General features: G+C 41.3%; 1 protein-coding gene across 12 annotated transcripts in view; it reads left to right on the top strand.

Annotated features, from left to right (window-relative positions):
• The window catches only part of MMD (monocyte to macrophage differentiation associated), an 80,453-nt gene that overhangs the window by 6,898 nt on the left and 53,926 nt on the right, over positions 1-19,629 (top strand). For 9 of the 12 annotated variants that reach the window (XR_009731179.1, XR_009731178.1, XR_009731177.1 and 6 more), the window contains exons 2-6: positions 1,291-1,372; positions 5,200-5,360; positions 8,811-8,885; positions 10,402-10,503; positions 12,616-12,685. Coding sequence is in view for 8 of the 12 variants with exons in the window: in XM_061390015.1 (XP_061245999.1) it covers positions 1,291-1,372; positions 5,200-5,360; positions 8,811-8,885; positions 10,402-10,503; positions 12,616-12,685 (490 nt within the window). In the remaining 4 variants the exon portion in view is untranslated. Of the gene's footprint in view, positions 1-498; positions 753-1,290; positions 1,373-5,199; positions 5,361-8,810; positions 8,886-10,401; positions 10,504-12,615; positions 12,686-13,389; positions 13,744-18,537; positions 19,612-19,629 lie in introns of those variants that run through there. The other 3 variants (XM_061390018.1, XM_061390016.1, XM_061390012.1) reach the window with 3 other exon arrangements.

The raw sequence follows: 19,629 nt of genomic DNA, 5'->3' as shown, positions 1-19,629 counted from the left end.
GATGCCATGATCTTCGTTTTCTGAATGTTGAGCTTTAAGCCAACTTTTTCACTCTCCTCTTTGAGTTTCATCAAGAGGCTGTTTAGTTCCTCTTCACTTTCTGCCATAAGGGTGGTGTCATCTGCATATCTGAGGCTATTGATACTTCTCCCGGCAATCTTGATTCCAGCCTGTGCTTCTTCCAGCCCAGCGTTTCTCATGATGTTCTCTGCATAGAAGTTAAATAAACAGGGTGACAATATACAGCCTGGACGTACTCCTTTCCCTATTTGCAACCAGTCTGTTGTTCCGTGTCCAGTTCTGACTGTTGCTTCCTGGCCTGCATATAGGTTTCTCAGGAGGCAGGTCACGTGTACACACCAAGTGTTGGTATTTAGATTCATGCGCTCTTAGGGGCTTCCCAGGCGGCTCAGTGATCAACAATTTGCCTGCCACTACAGGAGACGCAAGAGACTCAGGTTCAGTCCTTGGGTTGGGAAGATCCTGGCAACCCGCCCCAGTATTCTTGCCTGGAAAATTCCATGGACAGAGGAGCCCGAGGGGCTACAGTCCATGGGGGTCACAAAGAGACACGACTAAGCCCAGGCACACATGACTGTTCTGGCCAGTGTGTCAGGCACTAGTCACATATTTAGATTTTGAAGCAAACTCTTTTTAATTCAGGAAGAATGCAGGTGAAAATGGACCTCTTGTTTCCAGTGGCCTGGAGGCAGCCAAGTATCATTTATTTAAGCTGTCTGGGGCCGGAACAGGTAATGCAATACAGGGAAACTGGTTTGGCAGCCCTGCTAATAATGGGATGGAGCATTTAAAGATCTAATATATATAAAACTTTATACATTTTGAGAGACAAAATAGGAACTTTCAAACGCATTGAATTCACATTAAATCGTGGTTACTGGTATTTATAAAGTTTAGGAAAATGACCTTGATTTTTTTTTTAGATTTCAGATTTGGTTATGCCATTTTTAATTTTTTATTTTTTTTAAGTATCCCAGTTGAAGAGTACCAGTTGAAGGGGATAGATAGGAGTTTTGTTTGCTTTTCATTGGTAGAAGATTTTTTTGAATGAACTGAAAGAATACTGAATCCAGTTAACTAGGGCATGCACTTTAGACAAAGGCTTTGATTCAATTTACACCGGCTTTGTGGCTTTGGTTTTGTTCCAGTAGCTAGGTATTTCCAGCAGTCACCTCTTCAGTTAGAAAGACCAGGCAAACTCTGACAAGCTTTCCCATCGTTCTTTACACACTCTGAGCTTTTCTCATGGGATGTCTTTTGTTTCTACAGGTTCATGAACCACCGGGCCCCTGCCAATGGCCGCTACAAGCCAACTTGTTACGAACATGCTGCTAACTGTTACACACATGCAGTGAGTACAAGCTGCCTGCCTTTTCCATGCTTCCCAAGCGCTTTGGTGGGAAGAAGGGGCGATCATCTCTGTTAATCTCAGCCCTGTCAATCCGGTTCACCCATCCCTGTGACCTTTCCTGACCTCGTATCAGTACTAGGTCATGTCATCAGAAACTGTAAGCCGTTAGATACTTTGAGTGCTCTGACCTACAGTCAGCTCTGTTGATCCTGAATTTGCTTTCTCAGATAAGATCTTCTTTGAAAGAAATTAAGTGTTTAGTTATAAGAAAAACCAAAGGAAATTATTTATAAAGACTGTCACCCCTGGAATGAAATGAATTACCTTTTCAAGACAGTCACCTGTGTTCATTTGGCAAGAAGTGTTCACCCCATTTGCTGAGAAAGATTTTTTCCCCCTGAGTGATCCCCTAAAATAGGTAGCCACATCCTTCCCATCCCCACGGTCGTCATTGCTTCTCAGAGCAGATGTTAGTCCTTACTGTAAAAGAAAAGTTTAATTCCTGAATTCAGTTTTTTCTTCCTTCTAAAAGCAAAACATGTTCATTTTAAGCCATTAAAGGGCTTCTTCAGTAATGAAATTTGGAGTAACCTCACTAGTGGACAGTCTCCCTGGACCTGTGGCTTAGATTCTTAGGGCAGGAAGGATTTGGTGAAATTCTCTAGATTTGAGCTGACCCCTGTCTTTGCATTAATGACACATATTTTGTGAAGTGAGCCTCACAACCCCAGAGGGTCAAAATGTTTAGAGTCCATACTTAAAGAATGCACAGCCTAATTTGATTATTAGCTGTACTTTCTAGATACCCATCTTTTATTCTTTTTTTTAATTGAAGTGTAGTTGATTTAAAATACTATGACAGTTTCAACGGTACTGTAAAGTGATACAGTTTTATTCGTGTATATATATACACACACATTTTTCTGATTATTTTTCATCTGTTGTTCAGTCAGTAAGTCGTGTGTGGCTCTTTGTGACCCCATGGTTTCCCTGTCCTTCACTATGTCCCAGAGTTTGCTCAGATTCATGTCCGTTGCGGCAGTGATGCCATCTGGCCGTCTCATCCTCTGCCACTCTTCTTTTCCCTTCAGTCTTCCCAACATCAGGGTCTTTTCTAATGAGTTGGCTCTTTGCATCAGGTAGCCAAGGTTTTGCAGCTTCAGCTTCAGCATCAGTCCCTCCAATGAATATTCAGGATTGATTTCTTTTAGGGTTGACTGGTTTCATCTCCTTACAGTAGAAGGGACTCTCAAGAGTCTTACCCCGCACCACAGTTTGAAAGCATCTATTTTTCAGTGCTCAGCCTTCTTCACAGTCCAACTCTCACATCCATACATGGCTACTGGGAAAACCATAGCCTTGACGATACGGACCTTTGTCGGCAAAGTGATGTCTCTGCCTTTTAATACACTGTCTAGGTTTGTCATAGCTTTCTTTCCAAGGCACAAGCGTCTTAAAATTTCATGACTTCAGGCACTGTCCACAGTGATTTTGAGACCAAGAAAATAAAATCTGTCCCTGTTTCTACTTTTTCTCCTTCTATTTGCCATGAAGTAATGGGACCAGATGCCATGATATTCATTTTTTGACTGTTGAATTTTAAGCCAGCTTTTTCATTATAGGTTATTATAAGATATTGAATATAGTTCCCTCTGCTATACAGTAAATCTTTGAGCGTTTCTATTTTGTCTAGTAGTGTGTATTTGTTAATCCCGTAGTGCTAATTTATCCCCCTTCCTGCCCCCACTCCCCTTCCCCTTTGGTTGTCATGTTTATTTTCTATGTCTGTGAGTCTGTTTCTGCTTTGTGTATAGATTCATTTATTTTATTTTTTATATTTCACATATAAATGATATCATGTGTTTCTTTGACTTACTTCACTTAGTACGATAATCTCTAGGTCCCTCCATATTGCTGCAAATTGGCAATATTTCATTTTTTTAGGACTGAGTAATATTCTATTACATGTGTATGTGTATATGTATGTATGTGTTTATACATATCCCACCTTCTTTATCCATTCATCTTTTGACAGACATTTGGGTTTCCATTTTTTATTCTTAACTAAATGTCTGATGAATTTAACAGAGCTAAAATTAAAGTTATTTCTTAAGATAATTGTCCACAGGCCCTTAAGAAAATAAGTGTGTGTGTGTATGTATTTAAGTCTACATCAGGATTAGGATATAAGGGATATAAAGTTTGAATGATAGCTTATATGGCCTTTTCTTTCACTTATTGTTCCAGTATACATCCATCATTGTATCCGTTTACCAACTGCAAAGTACTGATAAAAGGTAGAAAAATAGTGTCCTGATAGTTTTCAAAATACTGACCTATGAAAGCAACCAGTGAAGTGCTTATTATTTAGCATAATGCTGAGCATTTAAATATAATTGTTTGGTTGTTGAGATGCACAGGTCACCTTTAAGAATAGTATTTTCTTGAAATAGACCTGAATAATCCTTTAGTTTATCCCTCCTGGATGGTCATCAGGAACACTTATATAAACCACAGTTAAGGGAAAACTGACAAAACATACACATTAATTTTTTAGAACAGAAAACGTCATCTTATTAAACTTACTAAACTGTATCCCTGATTTTTGGATTTCAGAGAGCATTAAAATTTCTAAAAATGACAAAACAAAAAACTTCCGTCTAATTCTCAGGAAGATACTTTAATATAAAAAAAAATAGAAAGGACATAGTCTCAAAATAAATTTTGTTTTATGAAAAATTTACTTTGTTGTCCTTAATTTTCACATTTTGTTCTCAGCCATTGTAATCAGCATTGAAATTCAGTGCTGATCCTATCTGGAAGAGTTAATATTCTGTTGCAAGAGAGAAAACATAGGTGTTGGAGACAAAAATAGATGAGATTTCTAAAGTTTGCATTCTTTGCCAGGTATGTTTATTCTGGTATCTAATAAAGTAGTTGATTTCTCCTGATGATTTCTATTATTATAAAATGTTTATTAGTCATACTGTTATGGCTAGACTTTGCACTTTGTGTCCATATGTAGTGTAAAATATGGCGTAAAAGCAAAATTCCCTCTTAAGATCCTAGTCTCTTAAAATTATTTGACTCGGTAGGAATGGATTACCTTTGTCTACTTGAAAGGTGCTGTTAAAAATGAAATAACCCGGGAACTTCCCTGGTGGCCCCATGTCTGAGGTTCCATCCTCCCAGTGCAGGGTGCCTGGGTTCAACCCCTGGTTGGGAAACTAGATCGCGCATCTGCATCCAAGATCTGGCACAGCCAAATAGGTAAATGAATCTCAGAAAATGAGATAATGCAAAGACCCTTCCACCCCTTTTCACTCTACAGTAGCCCCCAAACTGGTGGGATGTAGACATCCCGACTAGAAATGAGGACGTATGATAGGACAAATGATTTGAGTGTGGTATGTGCGTTATATGCACTGATTTAATTCATTTAGTTACCCTTTGCTGAAATTTGGGCTTTCAGTAGCACTTTGGGGAAACAGGAAGGACTATCTCAAGATCAAGTCATCCCTGGGAAATCTGGGTACGTGCTTGGTAGCAAAATTAGAATAGAGGACGTCTGTTTTGCAACAGTTGAGTAATTTTGCTGCCTGACCATGTCCCCACTGGCAGGCACAGGTTCTGGGCCCTAAACACAGCACCTGTTCTCAGCGCAGCAAAACGTCAGCTTCATCTGGTGCTTGTTCTAATTATCCAGGAAAGGAGATGTGTGTTTTAAAGTGATCTTCCTAAAGTTGTCCCTCATAAACTTGGGTATTTTTAACAGCTCTCAATTCAGCGTTTTACTGAATATTTATTTTTCTTTCCCTCTCTCTCAGTTCCTCATTGTTCCGGCCATTGTGGGCAGTGCCCTCCTTCACCGGCTCTCTGATGACTGCTGGGAAAAGATAACAGCTTGGATTTATGGAATGGGCCTCTGTGCCCTCTTCATCGTTTCCACAGTATTTCACATTGTAGCATGGAAAAAGAGCCACTTAAGGTACCGTGAATGGCAGCTGTTTGAACAGATCACACAGAATCACTGGTTCAGGTTGGCCTTTCCTGCTGGCATGCTTTGGGCAGCTGAGGCGAAGAGTGGACATTGCCCTTCCTGGTAGACTCAACTGTCCCATTCATTGCTCAGGAAATTTTCTATGGATTGGAAGGAGTTTGAGGACCCCCCATGTGTATCTTTAAAAAGTGGGTCTTTGTTCAAAAAACAAACAAAACCACATTGCTGGGAATTCCCTGGTAGTTCACTGGTTAGGACTCTGCACCCTCACTGCTGGAGCCCCGGCTTCAGTCCCTGGTCAGGGATCCTGCAAGCCTCGCTGCTCAGCCGAAATAAAACCCAACCAACCAACAACCAAACCAACCCACATTGCTTCCCTAGGACTGACAGTGTGGAACCCTGACGCCTGTTCTCCACTGCAGCTGCGGGGTGGTGGGCAGGACCCTGGGCTTGGACTCATCGGTTGGGTTTTCAGTCCCAGCCCTGCCACCTGGCCTCATGTAGCCTCAGTTTCCTCATCACTAAAATGAGAATGGTAATGCCCGACTGGTGGACTGTTGTGATAGGTGAATGAGATGATGCATGTGAAGGTGACTGAAAATTACAATCACTGCAGCCATACTGCAGATATATTACAGCTCAGGTTACTGTTCTGTGAAGTTCAGCTTTCAGAATTAGATCCAGTGTATCTACTCAAACAAAACACACATATGTTGCTACTTATTAGCTATTAAACGCTTTCCAAACAATACTGCGGTCCCTCACCTCCCAACGAGAAGAACATAAAAGCAATCATCCTTTGAGTGAAGAGTTAATTGGGGAGAATACAAAGGTAGAGCACACCATTTAGTTGCTTATGAAATAGAATCTGTACAACCCCAAAGGGCAAAATTTCTTCTCAGGAGGATTTAGAACAGACCAAAAGTGATTTAGTATAATTTCAGAAGGGAATTTTTGGTTTTATAGAATGTTCAAAGAAATCTCAAGCTATTTGGACAATCTAACATTAAAAAGATATGCTTTATTTAAAAGCAGGATTTGGGATTCTGCTAGTGATGAGATGATTACTAGTTTCCTCACATTTAAAGATCAGAGTTTTAGAACCAGAAGGATCCTTACTGCTGCTAAGTCACTTCAGTCATGTCTGACTCCTTGCGACCCCATAGATGGCAGCCCACCAGGCTCCGCCATCCCTGGGATTCTCCAGGCAAGAACACTGGAGTGGGTTGCCATTTCCTTCTCCAATGCATGAAAGTGAAAAGTGAAAGTGAAGTCGCTCAGTCGTGTCCGACCCTCAGGGATCCCGTGGACTGCAGCCTTCCAGGCTTCTCCGTCCATGGGATTTTCCAGGCAAGAGTACTGCAGTGGGGTGCCATTGCCTTCTCCAAGAAGGATTCTTAAGGAACATCTAATCCAAGACCCATCATTTTCACCTGGGGAAACTGAGACCCAGAGAAGCTCCCTGACTTGCCCGAGTCATCGATTGCCGCAGAATCTGATCATCCCAGGTCCTCTGACTCCGGTCCTGAGGTTTACTTCCACCACACCCTTCACATTATTGCTTATAGTTTGTAGTCTGCTACCTTCACCCAGAAGCTGACAGTTCCCTGAGCTTAAAATAAAACCACAGCATTGAATCATGAAGGAGCCCAGGGACACACTCAGAAGCATGCCTCAAAAGTACCTATCCTGACTCTTCAGGACACACTGTCGCAGAGGCCAGAGCACTTCATTATCTTTTTGGCATAGTGCAGTGCCTGTGATTGCCTTGTCTGACTTGGCTTTGCTGTCTAGATTTCTGAATCAATAAAGAGTTGTAGGTACCTGCTTCAGTATTCAGGGCCTCCCTGCCAAGGCCTGAGAAGAAGGTGTAAGAGAAACCAGTCTCTCTTGAACCTTGTAATAGCACTGCTAGAATCATAAGCTGTGGGTGGAATTTTATTTATTTTAATTGCATTAATTCTTAAAAATATCCCAGTATATCCTTAATTTAAGTAAAAGAGGGAAGGGAATGAGTATTGGTTAAGTACCTACTATGTGCTGGGTGCTGTGCTAATCACATGGCCGCATCGTCTCATTTAATGCTCATACGTACTCTGATACAGATGTTGTTTCTGGAGGGTGAGTGTCAGAGAGGCGGGTGGTGGGGTTTTATTTTTTTAATATTTTATTCATTTGTTTATTTTTTTGGCTGCGCCAGGTGTTAGCTGCCACAGATGAACTCTTAGTTGTGGCAGGTGGGGTCTAGTTCCCACGCCAGGGCTCACGCCTGGGCCCCGAGTGCTGGCAGCATGGAGTCTCAGCCCTGGGCCGGCAGGGCAGTCCCTTCGGGGTGGGTCTTGAACAAGCTGCAGCTTGACTTTGGGTGCTGCCACCGTCTGGAAAGCAGAATTAGAAAGGCCCCAGAACTGGCTCAGAATCACAGTCGTCCAAGCAGTTAAAAAAAGAGATTCCCCTCTTCCCTCTACCTTCTGCCTCATCTTCTAGCCCTGTTAAGTCAGGATCTGCTGGCCTGGAGTTTGTGACTGTATTGTAGCTTCCCTGGACGATTCTGAAAGGCAGTCAGGCTTGAGAACATTAATGTAGTGACCAGCACTGACTGGCTGGACACCCTCGGCCTGCCCTGGCCACCGCAGGGTGTGTGGCGAGGCAGGTCTAATGCTGGTCAACCACCAAGCCGTCGTGTCCACCACTTGGGCTGAAAGTGGATTAAAGACAGTGCAGTGCGTTTGTACTTTTTACGTTCCCTCAGTGAAGGGCAGATCCTGTCTTATCCGCTCTGTGAATAGACCTCGGGGAGCCGGATCGTTGTACACTTCCTGACCCTTCAGTTGCAGGAGAAAACTTGCTTAGAAGTGCAGGCGGCTACCCTCTTGACAGCAGATGACCATTTTTTTTTTCCCCTTGTTTGTGTCATTGCTGTTCCTAAATTAGTTTCTAAATTTGCTTTATTGCAACTTATTGTCTGCATTAAGGTACTTGGAGTAAAGGCTGCTTCAGAGACATTGTAAAAACACTGTGGCTTTAGGGAGTATTTTACTGAGCCCTCACAGGTTTGTGCCCTGCACCATGATAGGGGTTGAGAGGTGGTCTGTCCTCGGGGAACTTCATTTTCCTGTTAGATAGGCTCTAAAAGAAATGGAAAACATCAGAAAGCACAGATTTTGCTTGTTATTGTTTAATAGTTTCAGAGTTTCTGATTGTTGTGGGGTTCTTACATGGAGAGAATCTTTGGTATGTGTAATCTTAATAATAAAACTTTTATTTGTGGCTTCATTTTATTAAAAAAAAAAGAAAGCTGTGTGACTTTGAAAGCCCATTTATGTATGCCATGAGAACTAGGAACAAGAGTGGCTGTTGTGGCCTAGCAGAGTGACAACCCCTACTTCCAGTCTTACAGTTTTCTGAAAACTTTGTCTGACGTGTTTGCCCCCACAGGACAGTGGAGCATTGGTTTCACATGTGCGATAGAATGGTCATCTATTTCTTCATTGCTGCGTCTTACGCTCCATGGTAAGATACAGTTTTTCTGAAGACAGCATTTTTATGAGAGAATTCTCAGTCCTTCTTCCCTCCTGTCTTCCTGTCCCTGCCCTCCACCCCAAAAAACATACATACACGGGTTTTTTTCCTTTCCCATTTTGATTTGCTTGAGTCAGCTTGCAGACTGTAAGGAAACAAGGTTGCTGACACTCAGAATACACATCTGCCCTGGAATGTTCCAGAGAAGTGCTACAAAGTTGTGTGTAGGTAGCATGCTCACTTTGGAAATAGATTACCTTTGCCTTCCATTTTCTTTCTTTGTGCTTCTGCTATTCAGAATACTTGGACATCTAATTGTTTAAATGGAAATGCTATAAATATATATGTAAAGAAAACAAGCTAACTTTTGAAATTCACACTGCTTATCTTCACAGCACAGTAGCTACTATATATGGAGTGCGTCTCTCATTTCTTCAGCTATGTGAATAAGACAGCTAGCCTAATTAGTTAGCCATTTAAAATGCCTGGTATTCAGTTCAGTGTCCTGGTTCTTCCTGTCTTTTCGGTATAGACAAGATAGAGTCTTGTGCTGTTTTGAATCCATAATTAAAGAAAAATTAGTTTTCCTCTACCACGGTATGGTCCAGTTTTAACCACTCGGAAATTGATATTATGCCGTCAACTACTATAGTCATTAGAAACACCCGGTCTCTGGATTCTGACTAATGTAGCATCCATCATTCAAAAGAAACCTAATTATGTGTTGTAGTAAAAAGTAAGTGCTGTCTCTCCCCAGTACCTGTTACTAAATTATAGGTCTGCATCATATTGGAGCGAGAATACTTGGAGGCTTTTGTGAAGTATACCTCAATTTAAAATAAGTAAATAAAAATTTTAAATGTAGACTGAGGAAACAAATATTACAATAAACAGTTTGTTCACATGTAAGTCTTCGATATGCAGATGGTACCTTTTCCATTTGGAAATACTAATTTTGTAGTAATAGTCATTCAGAATAACATTTTTCCCCCATATCTATTAATCAGAATTTAGTACAGATGAATTTGTAGCATTTTAAGTTCAGGCTTCACAGGAGTCCATGGTTAAATTCTAACAAAATATCTTACATGACGTATGTTGGGCTAATTCTTCTGATGTTTTCTCTTGGCAGAGATACTTGGTCTGTGTATTAGGTATCTGTTGTGTGTGTGGCATCCAGTTGAGGGTTTTGTTCTCAGTAATCTTTGTAAACAGTCTGCTCTCAAGTACACAGTCAGGAGTGAGAAGGCGAGTGGCCTCTGCAGCAGCCCGCCTAATCAGGAAAGTCGGGTGTCGTGGTGTGCTGGGGCTCACCTGTACATGTCTCTTTAAGTTATTAATTTTACCCCAGTTGCCCAGATACCTCCACCACATGTTGAGTGCTTTTTCTTTCTGGTCTTATCCTCTTACCTTCTCTATCAGTTTTCAGGACTAGAGCAAAACACAGGTTTTATGAATTCCTTTCATTTATCACTTCTGTTCTCTGTTGTCATGTTTACATTTTTAGGTTAAATCTCCGTGAACTTGGACCCCTGGCATCTCATATGCGTTGGTTTATCTGGCTCATGGCAGCTGGAGGAACCATTTATGTATTTCTCTACCATGAAAAGTAAGAGAAAATAATTTACATTTAATACCTTTAAAATTAACTTCCTAAATTTTATCTACATTACAGTATGATTTACTTTACATTTGTACTTCAAAATAGTAGAAATACATAAACAAAATATATATTGTTTTAATAAATCTTCAGAACCATTTGCTCTGTATCACTGGTGGACAGATTGCTGTAGACAAATGAATGGTGCCTGTGTAACACATGATGTAGCTGAAGGACAAAGTAGCTTTCTCCCTCATCTGCAATGGCAGTTCAGTTCTGACTCTGAAATGAGTCAGACTTCACTTCACATCCTCAGCCAGACTAGTTGTATCTACAAACTAGCCTGCCTCTGTGACTTACAGTTACCACATGAGAAAAATAACTGCTTTTCTAAGTTTCTAGGAAGGTTGAAGATAATCGATATTAAGCCCTCAGCAAAACACTTAACCTAGTTAGGAGCCCAGCAGCTGTTCCAACCCAAGACTCCTGGGAAGGGGGATGTTTGGAAGGGTATATGAACTCTTAGTATCCTCACCATGGAACACATTTTTTTTTAACCTGGTATTCAAAGGTCCTAGTGTGTGAAGCAATATAAAAAGAAAGCTTATTGAAATTTAGCATCTTAGTTCTAGAAGAGACCTTCAAGTCGTCTATTTCTGCTTCATGCTTGAAAACTGAGAACATTCAGTACATGCATGAAATCAGTGACACATCTGGAATTAGGACCCAGGTGGCCTAGTTCCTATTCCATGGCTCTTCTCATCATTTCATATGCCTGAACTTGAGAAACTCACAACCATGAAATCATTTATTTGGATACAGTTTATTAAATTCTTTATCTATTGTTTTTGGCAGAATGGCCCTCAGAATTGACTATAACGTGTGCTTGTCACAAAGTAATAAATTGTTTTCTCTTTTCAGAAGAAAATAGTAGTTTTAGCTAACTTCTCTGTAACTTTGAAATTCACTTAAGTGCATTTTTGACCATAATTAGCAATTCTGAGTGGTGTTATGCATTATATATATATATCCAAGGGAACAGTTTGCTTCTCAGACTCAAACCCCTAATTTATACCCTTGGATAAAATAGGAAGTAAAGTAAGACAACTATTTTTTATCCTGTTTCAGGCCTTCTGATGTAAACCAAACCCACATTCTTTCCCAGTTCCCTGATATGATTACTTCCTGGTGGACTTTGAGTACAAAACACTAAGAACGAGATGCAAGTCACCCTTGGCCATTTGGTTTGGCAGGTATTAGGGAAAACCTAAATGGTGCCACATACTGTTCTAGGCCCTGCAGATCCAAACATAAATATACTTTGGTCCTTGCCTTCGAGAAACTTAAAGTGTAGTTTGACTAGGCATAAATATAGCTTGAATTTCAGTACAGTGTGTTTTTTTAGCATTTTCAAATAATCTGCATCTAAGATGATGAGCCTTACAAATTAAGAGTTTGTGCAGATACAAAATAGACCATCAGAAACACATTCCCTTAGTTCTTTAAGGCTCCCATCCCTTTGCCACTGATAGAGGAGGCGCCAAGCTATTCCTTGTGCAGCTTCATAATTTCAGTGTCTTATAGTGATGAATTGGAATGATGGTGAAGGCAAACACTGGGATTAGAAAGGGAGGGTGCACGGTTAATTGGATTCAGTGATAACTTTGGGCAAAGAACATTTTCCATGTAGCATGTAGAATTTGATGCCTTATCAATCCTGAAAGGGTTTCCCTGGTGGCTCAGTGGTAAAGAATCCACCTACCAATGCAGGAGATGCAGATTCAATCCCTGGGCCAGGAGGATCCCCTGGAGAAGGAAATGGCAACCCACTCCAGTATTCCTGCGTGGAGAATCCCATGGACAGAGGAGCCAGGAGGGCTAGAGTCCATGGGGTCACAGAAGGGTCAGATAGGATTTAATGACTAAACAACAACAATCCTGAAAGAAATATTCGTTCATTGTTATACTCAACTACAGTATTTCAGTCTGTAATGGTCTCCTGTAGGGAAAATACATTTCATTAAGAGTTTACATTTGTTTTTCAAAAGAAAAAAATGGCAAGGAAATGGTTTAAGTGTTGTAGGAATAGATAAATTATATTAACACATTTCTCTTCTGCAGGTATAAGGTGATTGAGCTCTTTTTCTATCTCACAATGGGCTTTTCTCCTGCCTTGGTGGTAACATCAATGGTAAGTTTCTTCATAATTTAGTTATTTCACCTTATTTTCTTTCCAATCACTGTGACTTTTAATATGTCCATAAATACAATCTGTAGCTTTTATTTCTGAAGTTATAATATGCCTATTAGAGACTCAAAAGAAAAAATATATAAATTACAAAGTGCCACAACTTGCACGACTTGCTGTCTGCAGTTTGGAAAAGCTATACACCCAAGTGTCTCCTTCCATATGGTAATCTGCTGTATTTGTTCTTGGAGATAACCCCACTCCCACCCTTTACCCAAAGAGGTGTGAGATAATGTGAAGGTGGGAATTTTTTAAGTTACTTAGTGTCTTAAACCTAAATCCATGGACAAGGGTAAATTTTTTCATTTTTTTAAAATCTTTTTATTTTATATTGGAGGATAGTTAGTTAACAATGCTGTGATAGTTTCAGCTGCACAGCAGATCACCTCTGCATACACATGTATCCATTCTCCCCCAATCTCCCCTCCCATCCAGGCTGCCACATGACATCGAGCAGCGTTCCCTGTTCTGTACAGTAGGGCCTTGTGGTTGTCCATTTTAAATATAACAGTGTGTGCACGTCAGTCCAGACTCCCTCACTGGCCCTTCCTGCCATCCTCCCCTCCTGGCAACCATAACTTCCTCTTCTGAGTCTGTGGGTCTGTATCTGTTTTGTGAATAAGTTCATTTGTTTCACTTCTTTTTAGATGGCACATATAAAGGACGTCATACAGTGTTTCTCCCCTGACTGACTGCACTCAGTATCATATAAAGGACGTCATACAGTGTTTCTCCCCTGACTGACTGCACTCAGTATCATATAAAGGACATCATACAGTGTTTCTCCCCTGACTGACTGCGCTCAGTATCATATAAAGGACGTCATACAGTGTTTCTCCCCTGACTGACTGCGCTCAGTATCATATAAAGGACGTCATACAGTGTTTCTCCTCTGACTGACTGCACTCAGTATGACAGTCTCCAGGTCCATCCATGTTGCTGCGAATGGCATTATTTCATCCTTTTTAATGGCTTGTAATATTAAAAATATTACTCAGTTATAGTGGAGTAATATTCCATTGTATATATGTACCACATCTTCTTTATTCATTCCTCTGTTGATGGACATTTAGGTTGTTTTCATGTCTTGGCTATTGTAAACAGTTAAATTAATGACTTCTTAAAATTTAAGCATTGGAAGGACTTCAAAAGGTCATTTGGCTCAACATTTTATTGGATATTTCTTGAATCCCTTCACTCTTACATTTCCTTTCACTTGCTTTTAAGTCGTATTATTTCTCTTTCCCAGGAAAGTGCTTTTTTTTTTTTTTTTTTTAACTTTGCTTGAAATTGTCCTTTGGGGACTTTACTGAGTGAAAACGTGGCATTACCTGTAGGAGTCAGACTAATCAGTATTGAGAAATCCATGTGTATTTGTCAGTTTGGAACAATAACGTAACGACCTCACAATCCCACCCACTGCTCACTTGTGCTTTTAGCTTATGTATTTCCAGTCTATACTCTGCATTTTGGGGCACTGGCTACTGTATTAATTAAGGAAGTCATGGTTTGTTTAGTTGAACTCTCTTCTTAGCCTGCAAGGGTCAGAAATGTACCTGTAATTTCACTCCTGAGCTCACAGGCACTTTGTAAGAATTTTGCTGTATATAGTTCTCGCTCTGGTCACAAAAATGCCTGTAAAATATTTAGGATTTATGTTTGCTTGTGTTTTTTCAAAGAGTATGCTTTATGAGATTGTAACGAGATATGTTCTTTGAGATACAAGATTTATAATGGCTTTAGTAATTTACCTTGCACCGAAAATATATATAGTTTAGTTGGTAAAGGCATCAGGGCATGGTGAGAGGAGGGAGGTGAAAGACAGAAGTGAGAAAATCTGCCTGGAAGGCGATTGAGGACACCCAGAGCAAGGTCTGGGTGATAGGTTACTAATTGTTAGAGTGAAGCTTCAGGTAAATTCCCTCCGGGTATCGTAAAAACAAGTTTATCCAGTATTTTCACTAGTGTAAATCTTTCATGGACATTTTCAAGTGGCACAATAACAGGTGACTACTGTTCACGTTTATCAAACAGGAAAATCCACACCCTTGCCCTGATAGAACTTAGAATCAAGCAGAAAAATACCATTCATATAAAATAAGAAGTGGTCATCAAGTTTTATAAGGCTTTGGGGAAAGTGCAGCCTACTCTGGGAGGGCCTGACAGAATACCCGAGGAAATGCTATTCACGCTGATTCAGAAGGACAGACGGGAGCCAAGAGGCGGAAGAGTGGCGCAGGTGGCACGGAGACGGACCCAGCGTGGAGGGAGGCCCGGGCACAAGGAAGCAGCGTCTGAATGTGCATAGACATGTGAGGGGTGTGACCGTGCAGATGACACAAGTTCTGTGATGAAACCGGTGAGCAGAGACCAGGTCAAAAGGAACCAGGCATCTGAAGGAGCAGGAACAGCACAGATGATGAAGACTCAAACCTTTGGTGTTGCAGTCAGAATAACGAGTGTCAGAATTACCCTTCTACCACAAAGAGCTATAAAAATGCTACAAAAGTGCATGAACAACAATTTTTTGGCATTGGACACAGACATATAGGACTATGATTCTTGAGAGAGAAACCAAAAGATGAGCTTCAAATGCACTGCAGTTTTCTCCCTGTTTGGAATGCTTTCCAAACTACAGTGAAAGAAAGTGGAGTCCAGGAGCAGCCATCTGGGTGGAGGAAACAAACCAACAATTCAGCTCACTGGGCTGGGGCAGGGTCCTGGAGACGAGGGAGCGTCACAGAGAAGAGTTTCCAGAAATCTGCAAAGGGATTTACTTGTGCCCTTGCCCAAATACTAAGCTGCATTTGTGCTGGGCAAGACGCTGCATACCCTGGTTGAAGATAGCTGTTGAAAGGCTGTGAAGTAAGTGGATATTCCTGAATGAGCCCAGTACTGGAGATCCCAGAGTTCCAACCAGCCAGAATGGAGAGACCACGCAGAGCCAAATAAGTATTCCATTGACCCTAGCAAGATCACATCTTAGACAAAGCTGTGGCACTCCCATAACAAAGCCCAGAAACCTCAAAGGATAAAGTTGATCCTCTAGTAAATAAATGGCAGAACAAACTCAACGTTTGGAAAACAACAAAATCTGTACTCTTGGCATCCATTAACTAAACAAATATTGCTAGATAAGCAAGAAAAGCCTAATGAAAATTCTAGATCTGAAAACTATATGTTGAAAAAAAAAATGTATTGGAGGAATTTAAGAACAGATGGGATACTGCAGAAGAAAAGATCAATGAACTTGAACAGTCAGGCCTCAGGCTGGGAGAAATTTGGTTTCTCTATATGTATCTGACAAAGGATATGTACCAAACACAGTGTCGCACTCTAAATCAATAATAAAAAGAGAAAGAGATACAAGTATCCAGTAAACCCTTGAAAAACTGCTCAATGTCACCAGTCATCTCTGAAATCACGAAAATGAACATTAAAAGCTTTCCACCACACCATACCGAATAGTTAAATTAAAAAGGCTGACGCCACCAAATACCAACAAGGATGTGAAATAACTAGAGCCTTGATTCATTGTTTTGGAAAATATAAAATGCAACCACTTTGGTAATTTGCTTAGCAGTTTATTATAAAATTAAGCACACATTTATAGTTCAGCAAAAATGAAAACATGTATCTACAAAAGGACTTGTAAAACAGTTTAAGGATTAAATTTTATTCATGATAGCCCCCAAATGGAAAGGATATTAAAACTTAATGAAATGCCAAGTAATAGAAAGGAATGAATGACATTAGCACTAGCATGCATACATGTGCACACTTGCGAGCTAAGTCGCTTTAGTCGTGTCTGACTCTGCAACCCCATGGACTGTAGCCCGCCAGGCTCCTCTGTCCGTGAGATTTTCCAGGTAAGAATACTGGAGTGGGTTGCCGTTTTCTCGTCCAGGAGATCTTCCTGACCCAGGGATCGAACCCGCATCTCTTACATCTCCTGCATTGGCAGGCGAGTTCTTTATCACTAGCACCAAAAATATTATATTGAGCAAAAAAGAAGCCAGACGCAGAACTGTACATACAGTATAATTCCATTTATGTGAGCTTCTAGAATGGAGAGGCTTAGTCTGTGGTAATAGCAACAAGAACAATGGTTGCCTTAGTGGAAGGGGTTGTCTAGGATTGGGAAGGGTCACCAAAGAACTTTCTGGAGTGTTAGGATATTTGTGTATCTTCATAGGGGTGATATGAATTACATAAAAGTGTGCATTTCACAAAACCTTACAGTCCACTTAATATCTATGCATTACACTATATAAATGAATCATCAGTCTTTAAAAGACTTTGCTCCCTCCCTAAAAAAGGAATGTAACTTCAGGAAACAAAACACCTTGGTCTTGACTCAAATCCTGATTCTGGTACTTAAAGGCTCCATGGCCGTGGGCAAATTATTTATCCTCTGTGTGTTCCAGGTTTCTCATCTGTGGAGTTGGGATAAAAATACTTAATTTAGGGTTATGAAGATTAAATGAATGTTTCAAACGTTTAATAGGGACATAGAAACACAGTAATGGTGTTGATAATGAAGCAGACATAATCTGGTTTTAAGATTAACCATGTTCTGGTTCTTTGAAAGTTGATAAAGCAGTACTTATCTCTCTGACTTTAGTCTCTTCATCTCTAAAATAAGGAGGCTATGTTAGATGAGTGACTCTTCACTGGGAGGTCAGATGCTCCTGTAAGAATCCTAACCCTCTGTTAGGAAAACCTAACCCTCTCTAAGGAAAATGCCCCTAATACATGTATACAGGGAATTTTGTATTACTCAGTTCAGTTCAGTTGCTCAGTCGTGTCCGACTCTTTGCGACCCCATGAATCACAGCATGCCAGGCCTCCCTGTCCGTCACCAACTCCTGGAGTTCACTCAAACTCATGTGCATTGAGTTGGTGATGCCATCCAGCCATCTCATCCACTGTCGTCCCCTTCTCCTCCTGCCATCCCAGCATCAGGGTCTTTTCCAGTGAGTCAACTCTTCGCATGAGGTGGCCAAGGTATTGGAGTTTCAGCTTTAGTATCAGTCCTTCCAATGAACACCCAGGACTGATCTCCTTCAGAATGGACTGGTTGAATCTCCTTGCAGTCCAAGGGACTCTCAAGAGTCTTCTCCAACACCACAGTTCAAAAGCATCAATTCTTCGGCGCTCAGGTTTCTTCACAGCCCAACTCTCACATCCATACATGACCACTGGAAAAACCATAGCCTTGACTAGATGGACCTTTGTTGGCAAAGTACTGTCTCTGCTTTTGAATATGCTATCGAGGGTGGTCATAACTTTCCTTCCAAGGAGTAAGCATCTTTTAATTTCATGGCTGCAATCACCATCTGCAGTGATTTTGGAGTGCCCCAAAAAATAAAGTCAGCCACTGTTTCCACTGTTTCCCCATCTAATTCCCATGAAGTGATGGGAACAGATGCCATGATCTTCGTTTTCTGAATGTTGAGCTTTAAGCCAACTTTTTCACTTTCATCAAGAGGCTCCTTAGTTCTTCTTGGGCTTTCTGCCATAAGGGTGGTGTCATCTGCATATCTGAGGTTATTGATATTTCTCCCGGCAATCTTGATTCCAGCTTGTGCTTCTTTCAGCCCAGCATTTCTTATGATGTACTCTTATTAATGGATATTAATTGCTCTATAACCTCTAGGAAATAATAAATGTGTCTGGTGTTTTGTTTTGCTATGTTTTACTTTTTAAAGAAAATGAAATCTGACTGATGTCCCATCTGACCAAGGTTAAGGAGCAATCTGAGAAGTCTCCTTCCTCATTGTTTGATCCTGCAGAACACCACGGTGCCTATGTGAATTTTGAAGATGGGGCTGGCCCTCGCCCCCGGCCTGGTTCCTCACGCCTGGCTCTGTGTCCAATGTGGCCATCGCCCTCACCTCGGCACAGGCAGCCCACGCACCGGGGCCCCCCAGTCCCCTGTTGGACTTCTGCAGGGCCCTGCTCCAAGGCTCCCAAGGCTGCAGGGCCCAGGCCTCCAGAACACCCCCACCGTTGTCCCTTCCAAGGCCTGGCCACAAGCTGCTGTAGATTCCCACTCACCCTGCGGAACCGGAGACCTCCCTGTTCTGGTCTCCAGAAACCCTCGTGAGTTTGTCCATCAGCATCTTGAGCCCTGCCTCTGTTCTCTTCACCTGCCATTCACACAGCCCGGTCTCATCTTGTAGATGAGTCAAGGGCTTTGAAAACCAAGAGTACTTTATAAAGTCTCCTTTTTGTGCTAAAGCACACCTGACTGTTAATTTCCTGCTGAGCTAAAACACTCCCAAGCACAAAGACACAAAGGCCTGGTGCATCTAGAAGGCTAGGAACTGTATTGTGCTATACGATCTCAGAGGTCACTCCTAGCAAGGATTTTCCTTCTGGCTATGTCAGCTGTAAGGGAGCCACAAGCTCACAGAAACAGGAGGAGTCTGAGGAAAGTGATTAGTGTAGAACAGAGTTTGAGGAAGACAAAGGGAGTGAAAACCGTGCTGGAGATGTGGATTATAAGCAGAGCGGCTTGAGTGTACCTTAGTAGGGAAGAAGGCTGCTCAAGAGAAAGATGAAAGCCAAGGACTGTACTTTATCAAATGAATGACCATTCATTTTAGATGCGATTGCAGTCTGCTTAAACAAGCTATAGATGAGCAGAAGATGCTGCTGTTTGCCTTGGAACCTATAACCTGATTGCTTGGTGAGATGCAGACGGCTGATTTCCGAGGTTAATCCAGGTCGATTTAAGTGTAGTTCATGTGTACAGATAAGGATTCTGTTTGTGCAGAGCTGCTTTGTTGTCTGGAAAATCAGGAGACTTAGGGGGCATTTGCAGGGATGGTTTTAGCTGTCATCAGAGTAACATCAAAACCTTTTCGTTTTTTTCCTCTGTT

Source organism: Bos javanicus, chromosome 19, assembly GCF_032452875.1.
Source record: "Bos javanicus breed banteng chromosome 19, ARS-OSU_banteng_1.0, whole genome shotgun sequence".
Taxonomy (NCBI): domain Eukaryota; kingdom Metazoa; phylum Chordata; class Mammalia; order Artiodactyla; family Bovidae; genus Bos; species Bos javanicus.
This window is presented reverse-complemented; position numbering and strand designations above follow the sequence as displayed.